Raw genomic sequence first — 23,225 nt, forward strand, 5'->3', positions numbered from 1 at the left:
TTGGTCTCCAAGCGCATCAATTGATGTGTGAAAAAGAATTCCTGGGGCAAGAGCCAACTTTGCCCCCTAACCCAACGCCAGCCAAGATCAGCGAGGCGCAAAGGTGCCACGAGAAGGGCCGCTCGCCAGAACCAGGGGGCCCATGAAACACCGCTCCTACCTCCCGAGGCCGCCCGCGGTCACATCCACCCCGCCGTCGAGCTGGGGCTAAAGAAACCCGCCTCAGGCCGGAGCAGCGGGGAGAGAGGCCGGAGCAGCGGGGAGAGAGGCCGGGGCAGCGGGGAGCGGAGCGGCCGCTCTCCCGGCCGCGCGGCGGCGCCTCAGGGGTTAACGCGGCGCGGGGGCGGCGCGGCGCTGACAGGTGGCGCATGCGCCGTGGCGCCTTATTGTGCCCGGCCGGCCCAGCCCGGGCGCGCCTCAGTCGGCGAGAGGCTGCGGGCGCGCGCGGAGCTGCTGCCCCCTGTGGTCGGCGCGGCGCCACCTCCGCTCCCCCCTCGCCGCCCGCCCCGCCGCCGGCCCCCGCCATGGAGTGAAGGCCCCCGGCGGCCGCACGGGGGGCCCCCCGCCGCGCCTCGATGGCTCTGGTGACGGTGCAGCGCTCGCCTACCCCCAGCGCCACCTCCAGCCCCTGCGCCTCGGTGAGTCCCCGCGCGCGCGGCCGCCGCTCGGGGCAGCGCCGCCGTTGGGGTCCGCCGCGCGGCCGTGCCGCGCATGCGCGCGCAGACCGTTCGCTTCTCTACCCCCCCCCTCCCTCCGTCCGCCGGGCCCTGACAGCTCCGTGCGGGCAGCGGCGCCTCCCGCTCCTCCCGGTGCAGCCTCCCCGCGCCCCGCCGCCGGGCTGGGGGCTGCCCCGGGGCTGCGGCCGGAGCCCGGGCAGAGGCTCGGCCCCCGCGGAGCAGCCCGGGGCGATTCCCGCCCTCCCGGCCGCGGGGCAGAGGCGGGAGGCGTGCGGGGAAGCCGCCCGCGCCGCTGCGGCTGTTCCGGAGCGACTGACCCAGGCAGCACCCTCTGGGCATCCCTGCTCCATGGGCCTTCCTTGGGGAAGAGCTACGGCTCTAGTCCCCTTTTCCCCCCCGTTCCCCCGTTTTAAATGCTCGCTAAATCTCCAAGGCAATTCCAGATTTCACATTCCAAAATTTCAGCTGAAATAACGTGGCGCGAGGCCGCGGCAGGGAGGAGATGCCCCGCAGCTGCCCCGGCTCCTGGAGCGAGGCTGCTCTGGAGACCTGAGCTTCAAATGCTGCTCTAAACTGGGGCAGGCCCTTGTTTCAGCACTGCCTGTGGCAAAAACTGCCTGTTAACCCCCTTGCCTTGCTGCTCACCAGTTATGTGGCTTCGTTTGAATATTTAAATTAAGGATGAAAATACCAATACCATGCTTTCACTTTCTTTATGTTCAGCTCACCGTTGGCTTTTCTCCTATAAACCTCATGCGTTATCACACTGCTGTTATGTCTCGTTTGCAAATGCTTCGGGGGGAAAAGTTGAAACCACAGTTGCTTCCATTATGTGTGTGGCGGGGGGAGATAAAAAAGGCAGCTACTCCGAAAATGTTTCTTGTTGTGTTAGGTAACCTCTTCTGAAACTAGATCAGCTACTTGACAGGTCCTGCCTGCCCCAGCAGCATTTTAGCTGTCAGAACACTTTCGTTTTTTCTTCTTTTTTTCCTCCCATGCCCTTTTTAAGGCATTTTTATTTAGCAACATAGACTAATTCCACTTGCATCTCTCTGCTATAAACACTAGTGGTCTGTGTTACTTCAGAGGCTGCTTTGTACCTACCTCCATGAGGAAAACGGTGCCCATAATACTTCCGACTCCTTCATCCTCTCCATTCTTCCTTTTTCCGTAGATTTCTTGGATTTAAGATACCTTGTTATGAAATACATCTCTTGGCCTTCTCCTACTTTGATGCGTAGCTCCTTCCTTGTTGGGTATTTTATATATACAAAATATTAATGGTATTCTCTAAGGCTTTTCCATTGGGAACAGCTAGCCAGCCAGCTTCCCTACATTTCCATACATGCTTTGTTGGGATGTGAGCTGTTCTGCTAATCAGTGCAAATCCTTTGGTGCCCTATGTGGAAAACGGGTGGCTCTGTCTTCCTGACCTAACTCTGCTTCTCATAATTACTTTCAAATTTTCATACTTTTCTTGCAGTCTAAAGTCTAAGTGGTATTGATCATATTAGCCCTGAATTGCTGTCGTTTGAGTATACTCAAAACTGTTGCATTTCCTGCTACAACTTCCTAACTAAGCCCTTTCAGCCCTTGTTAGAGCACTAGAGTTGGTTGCTTCTCTATTTTGTGTCAAACTTTTGTTGAATTTGTGTGGCTTCTTCCTCTGTTATTACTTCTTAATGCAAACTTTAAGTATCATTTCTGAAGGTAGTTGTTCCTAGAGTGCTAAAAATTGGTAAAGGAGTTGGCTGCCTTTTTAATGCATATGAAGACCTCTGTCCTCTGAGCTTGCCATGTTCCAAAGAGGCTTGCATGAGTCTGCTTTTTAGCTTCGCAGGCTTAGCGTATATAAGTCTTTCGAAGAACACTTTGAAGAGGAGTTGCTTCAACATACACTGTGCTCTAGTATAGTGATTTTGTGTAAAATCACAGGAGGACTTAATTCTTTCAGTATCAAGTGAAACTGTTTCAGCCAGGTTGTTGTAAACTATTGTTGATAGCTTCCTTCTGTAAGAACTGATAACTCCATCTACCAGCTTTGTCTTTGAAAGAAGGCTCATCTCACCTAATCATTTCTCCGAGCAACATAAAAGTCTGACTTGCTGCTTCAGACTGTTGATTTGGGGCTGGGGGAACCTTCACTCTTCTAAATTATCAGCAAGTGTGCAAGCAGGTGGCTACATCTAATTCTGTTTCCAGGTCACTAGAATTTTGAGGACAGAAAAAAGGATTCTCCTTTAAATCGTATGATAGTTTCTTGCGTTAGAGATAAACTTGGAGAAGGTGAAAGGGTGACATTGATGCCCTACAGCTGAATCTTTGTGTTAAATGTTCGCTATGAACAGTTATAATTGGCTTTTATGTATTCATGCATTTTGGATTTTATGCCTCTGAAATTTGGATTTTTTTTTTTAATATCTTGCTCTCATTGCCATAGTGCTCTTCATGGGCATTCTTTTCACAGTAGCTACACTTCATGTGAAGTGCTGTGATAACTTCTAAAATTCCCATAATTATCTGTCTGACTTCTGCTACCTGTTAGTTTTTGACCTTTGTGCTGCTTCTGAGGAATGAGGTGACAATCTTCACTTTCTTACATACATCAGGACGCCGCCTTGTTGACGGAAAATAATAGAAGGCAGGACTGTATTACAGTAAAATAGGAACTTACCATGCAGTTGAAAGTGGCTGCTTGGAGCTGATCAAGACCTGTGTTTAGCTTTATACATCAAAATAAGATTTTTTCAGTTTATTTCTGGATGATCTTTTTGGGGATAGCAGGGTGAATGCGCATTAAAGAAGATTGTTTGTGGAGGAAGAGCTCAGCAAGCAATGAACTGTCTCCCTGCATCTATTGTTGGTGTTAAGCTGCAGGCATCTTGCTCCATGATTCTCAAATCTAAGAGTATTTTTGCCGCTTTTTTCATAGCAAAATGCGGGCACAGTAGCCAAAACCTTGTTAGGTGTGGGGACAAGCTGCAAGAAAACAGCTCAAATAAAGCAGAGAACAACCAATAAAAGGTGCCCGTGCCTGTCTGCTCTCAGTCTTCTTTTCTAAGATACTGGAAATCATTGGATAACTTAACAGGCCAATAGGGGATCCCCATCATCACCATGGTGTGAATGGAGGAAAATGACTTTAATACTTTGTGTCACTTTCCAAGAAACCTGTAATACTTATATATTTTGGGGAAAACATATAATTTCCCTTTTTGTTATTCTTATGCACAATTCTACAAAACAAAAGCTGGATTTTTAAAAAAATATATTATTGGTAATTTTTTGTCTGCCATCTTTCCCGAGAATGAAGAAGCTGGGCAGGCAATCTGGGCCTTACAGCTCTTGCATATCGCAGTTCACTTGCCTTCCCTGCCCTCAGGCAGGCAATATGCTTTTATTGGAACAGAGTGACTGACCCAGAAAGGGAGGATACGCTGCATATATTGTTCCAAAATGCACAGTTTTTTTTTAAATAAAGTTTAAAGAAAATGAAACCCTAAGCCATTTGACTTCCCCTTCTTAATCCCAGGAGAACAGTTTGAGCAGGAAGCAGAGTCCTGCAAATGTGTTTGGGAGTCTCTGTTCTGTTTTGTCTGAAAGCTCCTTGATGGCAGAACATAAAGGAAATATTTTCCCACTCATTTATGGGGAAGCTAAATATAATTTCCTTGCTAAGACCGCTCTACCCCTTGTCCTGTAATTGCTATTAAATAATGTGATAATTGTGAGTCTGCTTATTCAGAGATAAGTCTAGTCTCTCTCACTTGGAACTTTTTAATTACTTAAAGTCTTGATAGCTGCTGCTTGCATAAGGCTATGGAGAGGTTCTTGGAAGAGACTGCAATATAGGAAGGAAAGGTATCTTACAAAGGTATCTTACAAAATATTTTCTAGACCTAGAAATGCCTAATATTTAAAGATGTTATAATCTGTTTCCTTTTCATCAGCTGATGCTTTTCAGGCAAATGCATAGCTCATTTTGGAACCTAAAATTCTCAAAAGCAGTGAACCAGGAGAATGTGTTGCTTCTTGCTTAGAGAAGCTTCTCGGTGTGTTGCAGATACCAAAATTCCCTTTACTGTCACCATTTGAAAACAAATCTGTACTAGGGAGGTGACCTAAAACTCCCTCAAACCTTTACTTGGCTTGAGAGCTCTTCAAGGGAGACAGGAGGCCTCTGCCTCTTGCTGAGTGTGCATTGCTGGAAGGTTAAGTCTTCTAACCTGACAAGATGAGGCTCTGATGGCAGAGAACCTTCCCACGTGTGAATCCACTCATTCACGGGGAAGTTCCTTTCCTTAAAACTGCTTCCTTCCCAACTACACCTTGGTCGTTTGGCTGAGGCTGGTGGTGACACAAGTTCAGCTCTAACCTCTTGAAGGTCTGTAGCAAATGCACAGACTGCAGGTATCTGTGTGTGTGTGTTGGATTAAGGACAGTATCCGGAGCTCCCGGCTTATCAGGAGGGTGGATAACTGACTTGGAACCTCACTGAGGGTCACACTGAAATGCTGCTGAATGCAGCACATAAGGAAGAAGACAAATCTATCCAGTTTTCTGACATTTGTACCTCATCACACTGATATTCACCAGGTTTGTTTTGTGTGGTGGAATAGTTTAAATTCGTGCTGGCCTCCTTTTAGTTGTGAGAGTTCTGAGAGGGGGAGTGTATAGATCGGGACCTTGCCTGGACTTGCTCTGGCATTATCTGCTCTGACATGCTGCACCCGTTGATACTGTGCTTATCACGTTAAGAGACCTACTGAGGGCGAGATACCCGTTTTGATGTTGTCCTTTTCATCAGGTCCCCCTTCTATCCAGGGTTTCTTTGCAAAGTTGGCACCAAGTCTCCTATGTCCTCCCCTTTTTGTTTCCTGGGGCATTACTGTGCAAGTTGTCAGTTTAGGGGCATTTTTTTGCCTCGGATCAGTTAAGTCTAGCCAAAGGAAGTGATACTAGCTGGCTTAGAAACTGAAGCATGGGAAAGTCAGGCTTCTTGCATACTTTGTTGACGTGCTTCAATGTTGACCTAAAATGGATATTTTTAAGAGGGAGGTTTTATCTTTGAACGTAGTTTACCATTGTTTTTACGCACTAAATATGGCTACTGTATGTGGCATTTTAGAGTGAGGGGAAAAAAAAAAAAAAGCACTCTACTAATTGTTTGCTTTTTGGAAATATGAAGCTCTGTGAAAACAGTTCAGGTGAGTTAAATATAAGCTGACCAGTGACAATTTCACCTCCTGAGCTCCAACTGCACTTAAGTTCCTTTTCAAACATAAGAATTTGTCACTTCTGTGAATAGTGGACATGCTGTAATGGGTCCTTATCTGGCCTCTGTTGATCCCTGTTGCTGCAGCAGTGAGAGCAGGTCAGAAGGGATAAGGTGCTAGGTGGACAACTACAGTTATCCTGAGAGTCAATGAAACATTTATTCAAGTGGAGAGTGTTTCCAGCGGGGCTGCTGCTCAAAAAACCATTCTCCTGAAGCACCTTAGTGCAGAGGGCTGCCTTCATGCAGAGGTAATGACTGAGGATTTACCCTCATGTGGAGGGGAGGAATTCTGCGAGATCTATAGCTTCTACTGTTCTCTGTCTTGGGACATTACAAAGAAAATCCTTACCCTTTGGGCAGCCTAGCTGAGCAGAGCGGCTCCCTGATGGCAGCCGGCAGCTCAGGGTTTCATTCTTCAGTCACACAAACCACATCCTCCCAGCGCCGCTCTGCAACGTCTCTCTGCTGAAGCGAGCGTGCCGCTCGGCAAACTGCTCCAAGGGACACCCAAGGGACACTGGAAGTTCTTGCTAGCCTTGGAAGAGGGTCGTGGGTGGCAGTCTTCAAAAAATGCACTTGTACTTTTAGAGTTGGGAATTCGGAGCTTTTACTGTTTTCATATGTAACTCTTGCTAATGCATTTAGCAAACATGTTAAGTTCTGTGTCCCCCATGGCTGATACTCACTTTCTACAAACTGGCCAAGCAATATGATGATGGTAGGCTTGTCAGCTGCCTCTTCCAAGTCCTTCAGGAGAAAAGTCTCATCTGCGTGTCATTAATTTGAGTGTCCTCATTCAGTTATTAGGTAGTGACAATTGAACTCATACCCACTGTATTAGGGTGTGTGTCGGGGGGAGAGGTGAACGTTATTGGAAATATTTAGGGAGACGGGGTTTCCAGCTCCTCAGCAGATCTGTTCCGGAGGGCTCTCTTTAATGAGATTAAAAAAAAAATCAGGAAGCCTAAAAACAACTTTTGCATTTTTGAATTTGGCCGTATAAATGGAGCAGGTCATTGTGAACCACCTGCAAAATGTCTTAGTGCAACCATAAATACTGCAGCGTATGTGACTGTGTGTTTTGTACATGGGCAGGCTTCTGTATCTGCAGTCCTGAGTGTGTCACCAGCTTTCTGCCCAAATGTAATTGCTGTGAACGTGCACCTTATCGATGTTGCTCACGGCAGGCTGGCCTCCTCTCCGAAGGCAGAAAACGTTGCTCCGAGATGAGTCACGCAGTTAAACAGCTTGTTGCTTCCATGGTGAGACGCACCCTCGCTGTGTGTGCCAGCGCTCCGAAACTGCTGGCAAATAGCTCGAGAGGTGAACTCCTTATGGCCTTGGCTGAACAAATGCCTGTGGCACTTGCTGAAATCCAGTCGCTTGTGGCTGCTCACCTATCGGTTACACTCGTCTCCGTCACCCAAGGATCTCCTCAACTGCGGCTTCACTGAAACAGCGAAGTTCCTGCGGCGTGTGAACTATTGCAAGGTGAAATTGGGGAGGAAGTTAGGCCACACTTCAAACTTCCTGTATCTAAGTACTCAGGGTTATTTGTTTAATCTGATCTGTTTTGAAACAACTGGCTTATCAGAGATTGGTACGAGCTTAGTACGAAGACAGTACCGAGCTCAGGAGAAGGCTTGGATGCTTGAACTTTAAGTAAAATAACCAAGTGGCTCCCTGGGAACGTGAATTCCAGAGACTCTTCTTGGCAGTTGTTCAGGTCCAAGGTTCCCCTGCTGCACGGCCTGCCCTTCCGCTTGCTCTCGGTGCCACAAACTAGTCTAGTCGGACCTGGAAGCAGCCGCCCTAAGTCGTCCGTGTTCCCTCTCCGGCAGGCTCTAACACACCTTGCAGTAGCAGCTCTGTCCTTGGGAGACAGTCTGCAGGTCTCTTCTGCTTGTACACCTATTCAACACCTATTCTGCCTGTTAACAAGTGAGGATGCCCCAAATGGAGCTCCTGTTCTGTGACTTGGAATAGATGAGAAGCAATGGGAAATAGGGAAGAATGAGGGATGCTGCAGACATTTATCTCTAGGACTGAGGCCTCACTAGAAAAATGCAAAAGCTGCTGGGCTAGATACGTTTGGGCTCAACTTCTCCAACATGAGGATTATATACCTGAGAAATGTGTGTTTAATGTGGAAGACTGATCTTGTCAAAAGGAAATGTGGTTGTCTAACTACGTAGCTGCTCCTACCATGTCCCTCCTGCCTTCATGTGCTGCAGTTGTAAATGTGAAAATTCTGTAAAAACTTTTAAGACCTGTTCAACTGGCTTCAACGGTTAACATCTAAGAAATGTGTGTATTGGGATCCTTAAGCGAAAGGCACTTTAAGCTTTTCATCTCTCTACCTTTTGAGGTGATGATGAGAGAGAGGGATAGGGCATGTGCCTTGCATGTGTAAAGCGCTTTGCTTCCCAAAGGAGAGCTCTGGTTGTTTGAGTATTCCGCATGCTGCAGGACCAACCCTTTGGTTTAATCCAACTGAGCTTCCCACGAATGTCTGTGGGTATCATTAGCAAAGCAAGTGCCAGGTTTCAGGCATATGGGCACAGAAGCCCCTAATTTCCCTTGCATGCAGCTGCCTACGAGCTACTCTTCCTCTGGCTGAAAAGTTTGCAAGTTCCTCCTGAGCCTGGAAGGGGCCGGTCGTTACCAAAGCAATTAAAATCCAGACCTACTTCTGCACGTGGATATTGATGCCTGTGAGCAAAGGGTCAGCAATTGGCTCTGCAGGCTCCTCTGCCTCACTTGTGCAGCTCCAGAGTGTCCTTTGGAGCCTGCTGTTCCTCTGCAGTAGTCCTGAGTTCTGGAGGACACTGGGTTCTCCACTGAAAATTAGCTTGTAACTGGCCCTGGGACAAGCAGGAAGGCAACTGGGCCCTCCCTGCCCCACAGGTAGGGCCTGAACGTAGTTGTGAGAAATGCCAAGCAACAGGCACTTCATTAATGCCCAGAAAAGGCATTTTTGGAATAAATGTTCAGGTATATTTATATATATTTTTATATAGCTTTTACATTCTTTCTTTCTGAAGTCCTAAATGGCTTAGGACCAATGGCTCTGGCCATAGTCTCTGAGTGAGACTGTACTGCTACAACTAACTAAGGGTGTTACAAAATGTGTTAAACAGTTAACTAACTACTATAGTAGTGTCTTTCTGGGTAAAATATAAACCTTGGAATTGCAGGGTTTTTTTTAACCTTTTAAGATTGCAGAAAGGTTAACAAAGTCTTAGCACACTTGGAGTTAGCATATTTCTTATGTAACATGCGGTGAGTTTCATTATGGGGAGTTTCCTCTGTTTTGTTTTCGACTGACTTGTGCCTAGGAGGAGTGGTAAACTCCAAAATGTGAAGTGAAACAGAACAACTTTTTTTTTTTTTTTTTTTTTTTTTTTTTTTTTTTTTTTTGACATTTTTTCCCTTCTGGCTTATAATTTGGTTCCGCTGCAGTTAATAGAATGGGGAAGACCCAATGTCGATGTTAAATGCATCTCCAGAGGCTGGTTCTCCTGTAGTGAGGGTTAAGTTTAATGCTGCATAAAGCTCTCAGCACAGTTGCATGTGGAAATGAAATTATTAACATAGGGTCTCACTTTTTTTGTGTCTGTTCACCAGTGTATCCCTCCACGCTTTGCTGTGCAGTATCTAGGAGTAGCTGCTACAAGGATGTGTTGGGAGCGAATTGCCCTATTTCTGTGCCCATTCTGCTCTGCTCCTTAGTCTTAAATATATAGTTTGGTCCAGATGATCTTTTTAAGTGTAGCACAGTCTTGGATTCCTTCTTGGCTCTTCTTCTTTCCCTCCTATCCCCTTCCTCAAAGGAGAACAGGGCACAGTTCTATAACGTGTCAGGCGATGGAGTTGTTGTCACTCCAGCTGCAGTGCGGCTGCACCGGGGCCTGCACAGTCCTAGGGGGTGAAACGCGTGTTTGTCGTGTGCTCCCCAGCTCGGAGCTAAACTTATGTTTCGTGCTGCAAAGACATCAACGGTGCCACATTTTCCTGCAGCCCACACTCCTGGTTTTGAGATGGATTTTTTTTCTTTTCACATGAATTTTTCTTTACACCAGAAGTGGCTCTTGTCTGGAGGAAGCTCTATTTAGATCTCTTAGTGTGAGTGTAGATAGCGGAGACGGTTATTTTTGAGGCCCTCTCATGAGGGAGGAAGCCCAAACTTGGTTTCTTTTGGGGAAAGAAAACAAGAGTCTTCCATCAGACAAACCTTTTCACTTTATACTGTACTCAAAATATGCTGCTGTTTTAGTTTGGTTTTGCCACCTGGAAATGTGGTGAAATTAGTGTCAAAGGAGCATGTGTTGAAGTTGGATGTTTATAGTATTTGCGCAGAAGATAATTTGAGCCAAAATACGTTTTTAAGCTTCAGTAACTGATGGCACTCAAAGAGCCTTTAACTTGTTTAAAAAATTCAAACTTGTAAGTTTGGTTTTAGGAAAGATGAGCACAGAATGCCCTTGAGCCAAAGGGGATTTGTGCAAAGACAGTTTGAGGAAAGAAACAACTTTTTGAAGTTTCATATACTTGTGAACCCCAAAACGGGACATTCGGGACTTACTAGACCCCCTTAACTCCTTGTGTGCTCTCGACCCTGGGCTACTTTGCAGCTTTACAGTATTGATGTGTATTAGCCAAGATGCGGTGGCTAATGGGTGGTGATTGCAGTGATTGCCAGCTAGCTTGTGATCACAGTCAATTTTGCTAATGTAGTTTTGCTCTTGCAGGCTTGCCTTATTTTCCGTGTTTTGGAGGTGTATTGTGCAGGACAAACTTCCTGCTGCCTCGTTGTCTCCGCTGCGATAAGGAGCCTTGGGCAGGTGCAGCTCTTGGCTGCAGTTGGGAGGATTTGCAGCAGGAATGTTTGCTGTCATCGACCTTTGCTATTGCCAATCTCCAGCCGAGTGGGCTGCTCATGAGGAGGCAGCTGAGCGGGTCCGAGTGGGGCCTGGACCCGCTGAGAAGGCAGGGGTTGCTTTCTGCACTACTGTGATAAGAGTATGAGAAAGGGAAACTTATGTCCCAAAATCCCTGATCCACCACGGTGGCTCTGGCTGAATCTGCGTAGCCTTATTTTAAAGGGTGCTCTAAACCACTAAAGGATTATCAATATTAACTTTGCTCATTTATTTCCTAATAAAAGCTTTTTATTCCTGAAATCACTACTTATTTATTAACCTGACAAACTAATGGCAAGCTCCCTTCTTTCAGTGCATGTGTGTGCCATATCAGAATTCTACTTGTCACTGTGCATAAGAACTTCATTCATCTGCTTTAAAATGTCATTGATAACAACCTGGCAGTGGCCCAACTTGGAGCCAGTTAACATAAAAGGCTGCATTGTAAACCTTTCCGAGAGTACATGCTACATTAAGTCGAAAATTAAAAAATGTACAGGCTTGTCTGGGCTGCTTAAAACTGCAAAGTAGCTTCCAACATCTGATGGTCTTTATGGCTGAAAATGGGGTGATTTAGAATTAAGGGCGCATTCCTTTTGGTTTAAAACACTTGAGATTTTAGAAGCCTCATCTTAAAATGAGTTTCATTCATCAGCTGCATGGCCAGGATGGAAAGTGTGGTCTGAAAATGAGTCTTTAGGCTCCGGGAGTTGTAGCAGTGCTGGTGGGGTGGCCCGTCTGGGCCGTCACCCTGCGTGACCCTGCTGCAGTCTGCACGCCCGCTGTGTTTATGCACCTGGAGGCTCCCACAGTGCAAGCAGAGTTTCCTTCACACGCTGACGTTGAAGAGCCCGCTCTTTCTGCCAGCTCCCCTGAAGGCATCTGAGCTGCCTGTTGCTTTTTCAGTTCTGTACGTGGGGCTTCGTTCATGGCGTTTGTGCTGTGCCCTGCCTTGGATGCTTCTGTTCTCTAAACTCTTCAGTGCTTCTCTATTACGAGGGAAATTTGTAGGATAAATGAGGGCAAACTAAATCACCCTTGGAGCATATTTGGAGCTTGTGAACTTCTTTGAGAGAAGCTCCTGGGTATCTTAAAATCAATTCCTGAATTACATGGAGGATCTTTTCAGATGGCCTCTGCCTGAGCCAGCTAGTCTCACTGAACAGTTTAGTAGCTGAACAGAATACCAAGCGTTAAGGCATCTTCATCCAAGGTCTCCTAAGAGCACCATAAGTAATGCAACTAATTGTGTAGTTCATAACCCAGGCTCTGGAGACGTAGATGGCTTGGGCAGTGTGGTGAAGGGCTGCTCAAAACTGATGGATGTACAGTGTGATTTCCTAAGTGAAATGGAGATTGCAAGCATTTTATTAAAATATATATATATAAAGCTACAGTTTCATGCTTCTTCTGTGGTTTTGTTTTTTTCTGTTGTCGTTCTGTCTCAAGTAGAGTGTATGGACAGCACCATGGGTTAGGGAACTCTTCAACTGCATCTCCAGAGACTTTGCGTATATAACCAGCTACTGAATCAATGGGAGTGCAGGTAAGCAGTGCCGAGTGCTTTCTGCCCGCACCACTCACCCACTCTAGCCTGATGCACATGGCACTCCTTGTATTTGAGCGTTGTTTGCCCTGAAGAAGCCGCATGCAGTTGCACAACGAAGACACTGCTCGTTTGTGTAATGCAAATCCGTGCCCAGTTGTTGGAACTGACCGTGCAAGCAGCGAGTGTGGAAGTGCTGAACACTTCACAGATATTGCATGAACGCTTGCCCCTGACCTTCAGTTCAATAGAAACATCCCTACTTTCCACCATAGCAAAATAAAACTTCACAGTTGAGATCTGGGAGCGAATGGGACTTGAATGCAGGGTTGAATGTTGCTCCCTGTAGCATTTGTGCTGCTGACACTCAACACCTTTTGCTCTGCTAAATACTTTTTACAGCTGCTGGGTTTGGTCTCAATGGTTAATCATTGCATCACAAATCAGCACCGGTGAGAGTTTCCTCTTTCCTCATCTTTGTGTTGATTTCCTTTTCTATCGAAGCATAACTTTCTCTGTTGAAACAACTCTGCTGTCCTCCCTTACAATGTAGTGGCTTAAAGAAGAGGGGAGAGAACCCCTGGAGTGTCCCAGTAATCTCACGGGGTGTTAACAGCTGGCTTTGGTGTCTAAATTGATATAGTAAAACACAAATTCATTAGTTGATGCTGTTGAAATCCGCTGACTCTTCTGTGCTCTTAATAGAAAGCTTTAAACTATCCAGCTGCAGACTGATTGCTCCAAGCATGTGACACTGACATCAGTCCTAGAAGTGAGGCATTGAACTGCCTCCAAAAATGAGCTCATTGGGTGATATTGAATGTCCTGTTTTAGTCAAATATTGGCTACTTTGGCTGCATGGTCACCTGTACTTTCTTGTTAAAAGATGGGAATTCATTCCAGCTTTAGCTGCTGTCACTCCAAATGTTAGTTATATAATCCTAGGATCCTTTTGATAGGATGCCACGATTTGGCTGTATGTTGAGCACTGAGCTTGGCAGAATCCATCTCCAACTCCCCCAGTTTGCTCCCGGGCTTGCCAAGTCCCGGTGCTTCCTTCCCTCCCTACCCCTTACCCCATAACATACAGGGTACTGTCCTGGCTGCAGAGTTAGAGGCTTTATTATTAAACAGGCCTTCTAAAGCCACTAATAGAACTTGCTTAATTTTATTGCTCATTTGTCTTGTTTAAATGGCTGCACAGCAGCACAGCTATGTCCCTTCCCAGGAGTCTGTGTAGTGGTTCATCTCAAATCTGACCTGACATCCAAACTTGAGTGACTAGTTATGGCTGAAATAAAATTAAACCCTCACAAAGCAATCCTGGAGGCTGCCTGCTCTGTGCCTCTGGCTTCCTCCTCTCCTGTAGCTTGAGGTCAACAGTAATTGCATCCTTCCTCTGATGACCTGCCTCTAGAACATGCATTCAGGCAACGCTCATCGCACTGGTGGTGACCCTGGATAAATACACTTGCCCACTATTTTGTAGACCTTAAGCAACTATTTATTAATTCATCTGTAATCAAAGTGGGAGTATATTCTAGATGCTGGTGTCCAAATATCTTAATATGTGCCTTTTTTTTTTTTTTGGAAGCACAAGGGTAGAAAAAGAGCATGTTCATTGTGTCAGAGGAACATTCCTCATGGATTTGTATGGATTCATCTTCCCTTTCACGTTTCCTTCCCAGTCTCTTCTGCCTCTCACAGCTCATTGCAGGAGTGTTTACTGTTCAGTGCTGTTTGCTGCAAGGCAGGAGTCTGTCCTGAGCTGGCCATAACGTTGCTCTTCCCTCTCGAGCCTTTGCCCCTAGCTTGAGGCCGAGGGTGATGCTCCATCTCAGAGGGCTCTAACGGCGCTGCCCGAATAATGACCTATAACGCAATTAAGGCCCTGCTGCGGGAGGGAGGGAGGAAGATGAGCCCTCCTGATGCTGAAGAGCCCGTCCCAGCGATTTGAGAAGGGGGTGGGGAGAACCAGATGCTCTTCGGAAGTTCATGCCGCTGTTAATAATGTAATTCGCAGATGGTGGCGAGGGCCTCCAAGAGCCTTTCATGCAGCACTCGCTGCCTCTAATAGAGCGATCATTGCATAAGGGCGCACAAATAGAGATGACTTAATCCCCAGGATGAGTTTTCAGTGATCTATGAGCCCTGTGGATCGTTGGCTTTTTATACAGTTAGGGGCCTGCAGGATCGCTGGTGCTGAGGGCTGCTCTGGGATTGGAGCAATCCTTGGTAAAAATACCAAGATAAAATATTAGTATAGCTGACCGTTTTCTCTGTGCACGCTTTGGTGCAGTTTAATACAAATGTTTATGTGTTCATGAGAGGCTTATTGATTTAAAAAAATTTGGTGACTGCTGATCAACTGCTTTATGGACTGTAAATTATGTAAATAGTGTGTATTAGGGACTTCTCATTATCTGAAATTCTTGATTTAGAATGCTACCTCAACTAATATTACTTTTTTTTTTTGCTTTTTTTTTTTTTTTTTTTTTTTTGCTGTTACTGTCTTTTCAAATCCAGCTTTTTCCCTAGCAACCCCAGCAGAGCAAGACATCATGATTCCTTACTGTGCAGCAGCATTAGAGAGAGGAGTTGAAACCTCTGGGTTTTAAGAACAAGACTTTAGAAAATAGCAGTATGATTTTTCTGCAGTACTGTAAAAACTTCTGTAATGAACAGATTAACAAACCTTGCATTACTTTGGAATTTAGTTGACATAGCAAGGCCTTTTTCTTGAGAGATGTCTCCATAAGGGCTTTTGTTGTTTATATTTTCAACTTCTATAAGCTTAAAATTGCATTTAGTAAATTGGCTTCTTGTGATGTTTGTCATATGATGGTTCAAAAGCCCTGAAGAATGCGCCTTGGTGACTGCAGCTGTGTATTTGCCCATACCAACCCAGGTTGTATCATGTGTTCTTTTTGTTCTTGCATTTTGAGCTAAGTAGTTAAGGGGGGAGGAAGGAAAAAAGGGGGGAGACTGTTCCAGGACTAAGCTACAGGAATTCTCAGACTACTTAATTTGTGACCTTGTTCACTGGTTAGGCACAATTCAGGTTTCTCTAACCCTTCCATTCTTCCCCAGAAACGTCCAGTGCATAGAAAAGTCTTTTTTATTAGTATTTTAAGAATAATAAAAATAAAAAAATAAACACTTTGATATAAGAAATATGTCCTGACCTCTTGAGGTAAAGGACATTATGTTTATTACTGGTTTTATTGATTCTTCAGGGGAAGGTGAGGAGGAAGGCTTTGCTCCTTAACTACTGAAAAGATTGGAAAGCAGCTACTCTGTTCCACATTTCTGCATATGTCAAGTATGGCACGTAGAAATCACTTTTTTTTTTTTTTTTTTAGTACTACACTAAAGTGAACAAAGTTGCAATGAGCATCTTTGTGCTTTTCCTAGAATGGCTCAAATTCTGGAGCAGTAAAAGCTCTGCTAATAATTGTGCCTGGTGCTTGCAGTCCCGGTGCTGGGGTATGGTGCCTCCTCACATTCCACAGCTCTAAAATACAGACCGAGATCAGAGTCCATGTTAGGCCTGTTTTAAGCAGTGCTTTGAAGCATCTTGTCATCCTTCTACCTAGAATCATAGAATGCTGGTCCTAATTTCCTGGTCCTAATTTCCTTGCTGACACCATGCAATACTGTTTTTCACATATGTGTGCATGTATGTGTGTGTGTCTGTATGTGCTTTTACTGCTCTTCAGTGTCCTGCTCTTTCCTCCTTTGATACAACATCTGCTGGTGGATGTAAATCAGTGCTCTTAGCTCCTTGAAATCAAGGCTTTGCAGGGGAGAGGATCATCGGCTAAAGCTGTTTAGTTTCAGAAAGTCTCTGCGTGTGGATGCTCTGACACTAAAGCTGTTCATCTTGTTTTCATTTTTCAGAAGCTGGGCTATGCTCCTAAGCTCACATACTATTTGAGCTTGCTTTTACTCTTGTCTGCATAGGCTAATATATTTTTAAAACGATTGAATCTAACATAAAAATGTTGTTTTAATCTAACTCTGAAGAATTGTTTTTATGACCCTGTTTTTTCGTCAAAGTTGAATTATTTTCATTTCTGACTCTAGTACTCGCTGCCTAATTTAGTTCTTTTGCTTGCTCTTCACATTTAAAGAAAACAAACTATTTATTTTGCTTAGCTCGCATGGTATTTCCACTTGGCTCAATGGTGCAGATTTGTGAGCTGAGGGAATCCTTCTCATTTGGTTGGTCAGCAGAGCTTTTCTCAAGAGCATTACAAGAATCTATAGCTTAAGTTCATTAGAGGGCTGACCTGCTCTAGCTTTAACGAGATTTATTACACATGTACCTTCTGGATTCCACTGCTTTTGGATCCTGCTGCTTTGGTCTTCAATATGATCTGTGCAAGCCTTTTAATTAAAGCAAAACTATTGATAGAAAACTGATTCTCTATATAGAATCTGCCCTGTTCCAAGATTGAAATTAAAATAACCTCCCTTCTGCTGTTAGTATACAAATTGCCTGTAGTGCTGTCTGAATGGTTATATTCATGCTCCTTTTGTGGCTCCCCTACTTTTCTCTCTTAGAAAACCAAGTCAATAAAACCCTGATATGGTAGCTCCAAAGGGGAAGTAAAATGAGTGTGGGTTTTTAGTCTGCCATTCATTCCTGTCCAGAAAATGAGCACAAATCCTGAGCACTTGAAGCCATCTTTTCATTTCTACCACCATCTAAGAGCACTTGTGCCAATGCTCATTACTTCGTGCTCTTAAATATGGGGCATAGAACTCTATAGGCTAGTGAAGGGTGAGGTCCTCACCTACCCGTTAGAGAACAGATGGGAGATGTGGGAGGAAGGAAGAAACAAGCCTAAATGTCACAGTTAAATTAATAGTGCAATTCTAATAGATGTAGGAGAAGTATATTTGCATTAGACTCAAACTTGTGAGTGTAGTATACTATAGATGTATGGTTCTGGGCATTAGATCAGAAGTTCCAGTATCCAGCTATGTTGGTCAACACGTATGCATCTTTAAGCCTGGTCTTCTGAAGAAACAGGGTAATTCTGAGACAGAATTATTTTAGTCTCATAGTTTGGGACTGGGCAGCTATTCCTGGCCAAATGCACAAGGGACTGCAGTGACAGAAGTGCTGAAGTAGCTTGAGGTTGAGGGATGAAAATCAGGGGCTGGTGAGAACATTTCATAATCTGAGCTTTGCTCATGTGGGAAAAAATGGGAGTTTTTCACTTGCTCCAAAACAATTTTCTGCAAAGCTTCAGCTTGACAAATAACCACAGGATTCAATGCCCTCAAAGGGGACGCAGTGATCCCAGAGGGGCATAAATGTGTCCCGGTTACTGCCGAGGGAATGGCCTGTGGAAGAGCAGGGAAGCTAGGGGACAGAGAGAGTATTTGGGTCAGTGTCCTGCAGAACGTGGGGCACGCGAGCGGCCGCAGCGGCCTCTTGGTTTGGTGATTTTTATGGCTGTTTTAAATCTCTGCGTGGAAGACACAGGTTGAGACGGGCCTGTAAAGGAGGCAGCTGGTGAAGGCAGAGATTTGAATCGTCCCATAAAGGCTTTGACCAACCTAAGGACCAGGTGAGCTGTGGAGCTGTGAAGAAAAACGTGACTCGTTGGTGACTGAATTCTAGAGCTCCCCCGCACTCGCTTTGGGTGCCGTGTCCGTGCGGCCCTCGAGCCTGCTGAGGCAAGTGCCTTGCTGGGAATAACTCTGGCTTGGAGTGGGGTTTTTGTTTTGTTTGTTTGTTTGTTTCAATGTACCTATTAATGGCAGCCGAGTGCTAATGTGATCTTAAAATAGCTCCTCCGTGAATGCAGAAACCTTCTGCTCCTGCCCACTCACCCATGCAGCCTGAGCGCTGAAATGTGCAGCAGCGGCTGAGCAGCGGCTTCCTGCGCCCCTGTGAATGGAGCTAGCAACGTTCCAGTGTGTTACACATCAGAGCTGCACAGGCATCTTGTTCCTTGGGTTGTTTTTCTTTTCCTTTTGCCCTATATCTTCCAAACCCACTTGGACGCAGTCCTGTGCCACGTGCTCTAGGTGACCCTGCGTGTGCAGGGGGGTTGGACTAGATGATCTCTAGACGTCCCTGCCAACCTTAAGCATTCTATGATTCTATGATTCTATATGTTTTAATTCTCACTGCATCTGCTTCCAGTCCAGGAGGCAGAATGCTCTGCTTGCTGCTTCAGTTGGGCAGCCAAGCTGGTGAGACGGTTTCTTCCAGCCACACCTGGGAATGAGGCTCTTGGAGGGGCTCTGCTACTGAGCAGTCCCCTGGTCTTCAAAGCCCGTTTTCTGTTCCTTGTCCTTGTGCATGAAGAGGAATGCAAAGAGCTTATGGTCAGAGCCCTCCTCTAGCTCGCAGCGCGAGGAGCTTGGCAAGCGCCCGAGAGCCCATGTGCAGCGCTTCCCCCGACAGATTGCTCCTCAGCACTGCTCTGAGCGCCTGGCCCAGCTTCCCGAGGAGGAGAACAGACACGGAGACGCGGGCAGGACCCGGGGAATCCATATGGTTCGCTGGGTCGCTGACCTAAACCCCTTGGCAGCTGAAGGGCTCCTCGTGGAGCCGCGTGTTGTTCCGCAGCGCTCGCTGCCCGCCCAAGGGAGCTCCCTCCCCGCGCTGCGAGGGGCTGCGCTGGCCTCCTTGCACCTTCACTGGTGGGCATCCCTCTGTTTTTATTTTGCATCTTCACTGGTGGGTGTCCCTCTGTTTTTGTTTTGCATCTTCACTGGTGGGTGTCCCTCTGTTTTTATTTTGCATCTTCACTGGTGGGTGTCCCTCTGTTTTTATTTTGCATCTTCACTGGTGGGTGTCCTTCTGTTTTTATTTTGCATCTTCACGGGTTCAGAGCGTTGATGCCTGGTGTGTAAAACACAGAATCCTCGTGGCATGCACGTGCCACCCTGTGTTGTAATTTCATAGCCATCTAATTTAGACGTGACCTCAAAAGTAAGTGGTTCTAGTTATCTTGGGGCAGAAAACAACCAAGGGATTTGTGTTGGACTGATCAGTTCCTTCTACCTTAAACAGTCCATGAGGGGTGTCCTTGCCCTTACCTAGCTCATGCTGGTTTGGTTTCCTTCATGGCAGTACGTATCGCTCCAGGCCGTCTCCTGCAGCAGGATGGAGCTCCGGGAAGTGCCGTCCTCCCGGTACCGCTTGTGCAGCTCCTCGCTTCAGGTGGCCGTTTACGCAAGGCCAAGGGAGGGGACAGTTTTAACTGGATTAAACTCAAGAAGAAAGTCTGGAGATTTAAGGATTAAGGAGCCAAAGGCAGTCACTGATTTAAAAGCTGCTGCGAGAGAGCCGGTCTCTGTGGATGGAGGTAGAGCCCTTCCTTACCTGTGTGACCTTACCCGGGAGGCGCTGGGGACAGTGAGTTTTGGGCTGCGGGCGACGTGTTTTCTTTAGGCTCGTGTATTGATTTGGAAACTCTTCATAATTTAAAAATTGTCACCTTTAATAATAATAATGAAAAAGCCTAAATCCCATTGTAGCACTCGCCAAGTACTCAGATAAGGTCAGATATCAAACCCGGTTCACAAAAGGTGTGTTGGTGGCTTGTTTGATATAATGAGAGCATCTGGTTTCCATAGACTTTTAGCTTCTTCCAGTGTCGTGCGCTCCCCTCCACGCCCCCCATCCTTGCCCACAAGTGGGTCTCTCATCCCGTATATTTTTCCGCCGCTGCTGTCGCGCAGCCCCTGCGGGGAAAATCCGAGCAGATTACGGGATTGCTGGGGAGCCGGAGGGCACGGGGGGAGTCAACAGAACCTGTTACTAAGGAGACGTTGAGTTTTAGTGTTGTCTCCAACAGCCAGTCTGCCGACGGGGAAACAGATGGTTCAAAGGAGGCTGGGATTAGATAGACGAGTACTGCGGGGCCACAAATCTGGGACAAATCCAGCCTTGCGCCAAGATTAATGTGATTCCTTTTCCTTGGCGCAACGGTGCTGTCCCTCCCTCGGGAAGCTCCGCTGTGTCGTGGTGCAGTGCGGCACGCAGGGAGCGAGGGCAGGGGCTGTGTGACACCATCCCTTTCTGACAGGTGACATCGTGCCCGCTGCCAGGGGCACTTGTGTGTCCTGGGGGAGGCACAACCCTGCGCTACAGTCGTACCAAGATCTGCCTGTTGCACCAAACAGGCCATTGACTCATAGACGGAGAGCACTGGGTGGCTGCAGGACTGGAAGGGACAGCTTGACTGCCTTTCCTTTTATTTTCTTTCTTTTTTTTTTTTTTTTTTTTCCTCTCCTTTCCTCCCACACCAATTTGGACTGATACCCAAATAAACAGTAACAGACAGACTTCTGGAGGAGTTGCCTGGGAGAAACGCACAAGTCCAGGGGTGTTTGTTACGCAATTTCATCCTGCTCTGATTTACCTTATCCAGAAAGCCCTGTTTTACTTCTCAGCTTTATTTTCCTTTCTCTTTATTTCCTCTTCAGCCACTAACAGAGGAGAGAAATAATTGTATCTACCGCCTTCTTTTTGGGTCCCTCAGGGATTACACAGCTACGTGCATCCCTGCGTGGCTGTAGGTATGTGGTGCCGGCAGAGCCGCACTGGGAACACGGGAGCAGGGAAAGCAGCTCCTGTTGGCCAGGGAAGTGGCTCAGCGCGTTGGCTCCTGCTCCAGGAGCATGATCCTAGTACCCGGGTGTCCTTTAAAAACAGAGATAACGAAGCAGTTCTGGGTGGCTAATAAATATCGAGTTCCAGCTTTAGTAGTGATGGTCTCCTACCAGGAACGGGACAGCTGGAGAACTGCTCCGAGCCCCGAGGGCTGGAGAATTTGAACAAGGGGAACATTTTGTACCTTGTGATTGTCTCGGCAGTGTTTTGCCAAGGAATATCTTTAAGCATTCCTTTTCCCCGTGCTCTCCAAAGACTCTGCCTTGGGTCCCTGCGTGCACAGAAAGCTGTCCCAGCAATTCCTTTTGAAGTTTTGCCCAGAACGTTTTTTCTTTATTTATTTTATTTTTCTTTTCCTGCTATCCAAACCAAGACTAGAAGTCAAGAGACTTTCCTGCCAGTTCTTCTTCTGATATAAAATCTAAACTCCTGCTGTTAAACCTCTATCAGCTGCTTCTGTTCTAGATCTGTCACCGTAAGAGCGCAGAGCCTCCCCGGCTGAGCTCTTGCTTTGAATCCAGCTTATGCAATAGCGCTCTGCCTATGCCAGCGATGCTGTTGCTGCATCCAGACACTCTGTAAAATGTAGTTGCTTGGATACCTCTTTTTTTTTTCCTTTTTTTTTTTTTCCTCCTCCTCACAAATACGAGGTAACAATTTACAATTTGTAATTACACCACTGAGCACAGATTTGGGTCAAGCAAGGTTGAGCTGACAGCATTTGAAATGTTAATGGCCTCCCCTGCATGCTGCTTTTTTAGAGGTTGAGCATGGTGACTTTGGGAAACATTGAGCGTTGCTCGGCTCCCCCCTCAGAGCCTTTATTTCAACATAAGCATTAAATACCATCCTGCTTTGAGGAAAACATTCTCATCCAAAAAAAAAAAAATCTTTTAATTATTGATGGCAGCGGCTTCTTATAGTTCAGGTGAGAAGATGACTTGTGCTGCTCGCTGCTTGTGCCGCGTGTTCCTCGCATCAAGCGAAGATCAGACCGGAGCTCGCGGGACGCGGTGTCGCAGGCGCCGAGCAGCTCTCGCGAGCATCCTTCCCCACGCCAGGATGTCCCTGTTACAGCTAGCAGCTCTTGATTAGTTTTAGGAGCGTGCTGATGAGCTGTGATGCTGTAAAGAGTCAATTTTAACACGCCTCGTTGCTGGCTGCGCATGCTTCGCTTTGCAATGGTGAAGGCAAATTGTTGAAATGAAAAGCCCGGCTCTGCTTAGGTGCCTGAGCAAGACCTAGACTTCTGAGAAGGCAGCAATGCTGGCACAGCTTCCCAGGGCGGGAAATAACTCCCTGGTTTTTAATGCAGAGAACTGTAGCAGGGATACAAATGAGGCTGCCCTGGGTATGCACCCGGGGCAATTTAAAAAGAAAAAAAAAACCTGATTTTTCTTCTTCATAAACTGGATGCTAACAGGAAGATGGCTGATTGCAAGACAAAGACCCTTCCCTTTGCTGTGTACCTCCCTTCCTTCCACCTTTCCTCTCCTAAAATAGCTCTTCAGCATGAGGAGTGAAAACCAAAGATTTCCTTCTTGGTAAAGGCAAGTTTAAGGGTTGTTTATTTCAATAGGAAACTTGACCTAACCCAAGAGCTGGTATTATATCTACTGCACACATGCATATTTTTCACTTAGCAGAAGTTCTGTGTGAAAATTGGAATTATACTGGCTCATTTTTATGCAGCAGATGAGTTTTTGCACACTTTTCATATCATCATGAGCATTTAGAAGGAGTTGCGAGGACAAATTTGTTATCATTGCTTATGAGGAGACTAAGTAGGTATCTTCGAGCCTCTAGGAAGCATTAAATCGAAATTATGTTAAGTAACCGCCTTCTCTGTCACACTTGTACCATGTTGGAAAGCCTCCTAAAAGCTGAAGGAAAGGTCTGTTCAGGGAGCCGATCTTGTTTCTTAATCTCTGTAAACGTCTAGATTATGACAGCTGATACACTACTACGTAGCTGTAGAGAGAAGTTGTATATAATACTGCTCCAGCACAGGGATTTTTAACGTGGATGTGTATGTAAACGTTTGCATTATCTTCCCTTGGGCGAGCCTCTGTGATTCGAGCAGAAGCTGTTGTACTCCCTATCAGACAAGCTTATTTCAGTGCAGAATTCAATTGACAGTAATCTCCTTTCTAATCTG

At 46.1% G+C, this 23,225-nt stretch overlaps 1 protein-coding gene across 1 annotated transcript in view; it reads left to right on the forward strand.

Annotated features, from left to right (window-relative positions):
- Positions 1-445: 445 nt before the first annotated feature.
- The window catches only part of SSH2 (slingshot protein phosphatase 2), an 85,437-nt gene continuing 62,657 nt past the window's right edge, over positions 446-23,225 (forward strand). Inside the window, exon 1 of the mRNA XM_088533105.1 lies at positions 446-638. Within this exon, the coding sequence (XP_088389231.1) occupies positions 576-638 (63 nt within the window). The 5' untranslated portion in view covers positions 446-575. The remainder of the gene's footprint in view (positions 639-23,225) is intronic.

This window comes from Tinamus guttatus, unplaced genomic scaffold (assembly GCF_059628265.1).
Source record: "Tinamus guttatus ecotype Peru unplaced genomic scaffold, ASM5962826v1 Tinamus_guttatus_pri_ptg000480l, whole genome shotgun sequence".
Lineage (NCBI taxonomy): Eukaryota > Metazoa > Chordata > Aves > Tinamiformes > Tinamidae > Tinamus > Tinamus guttatus.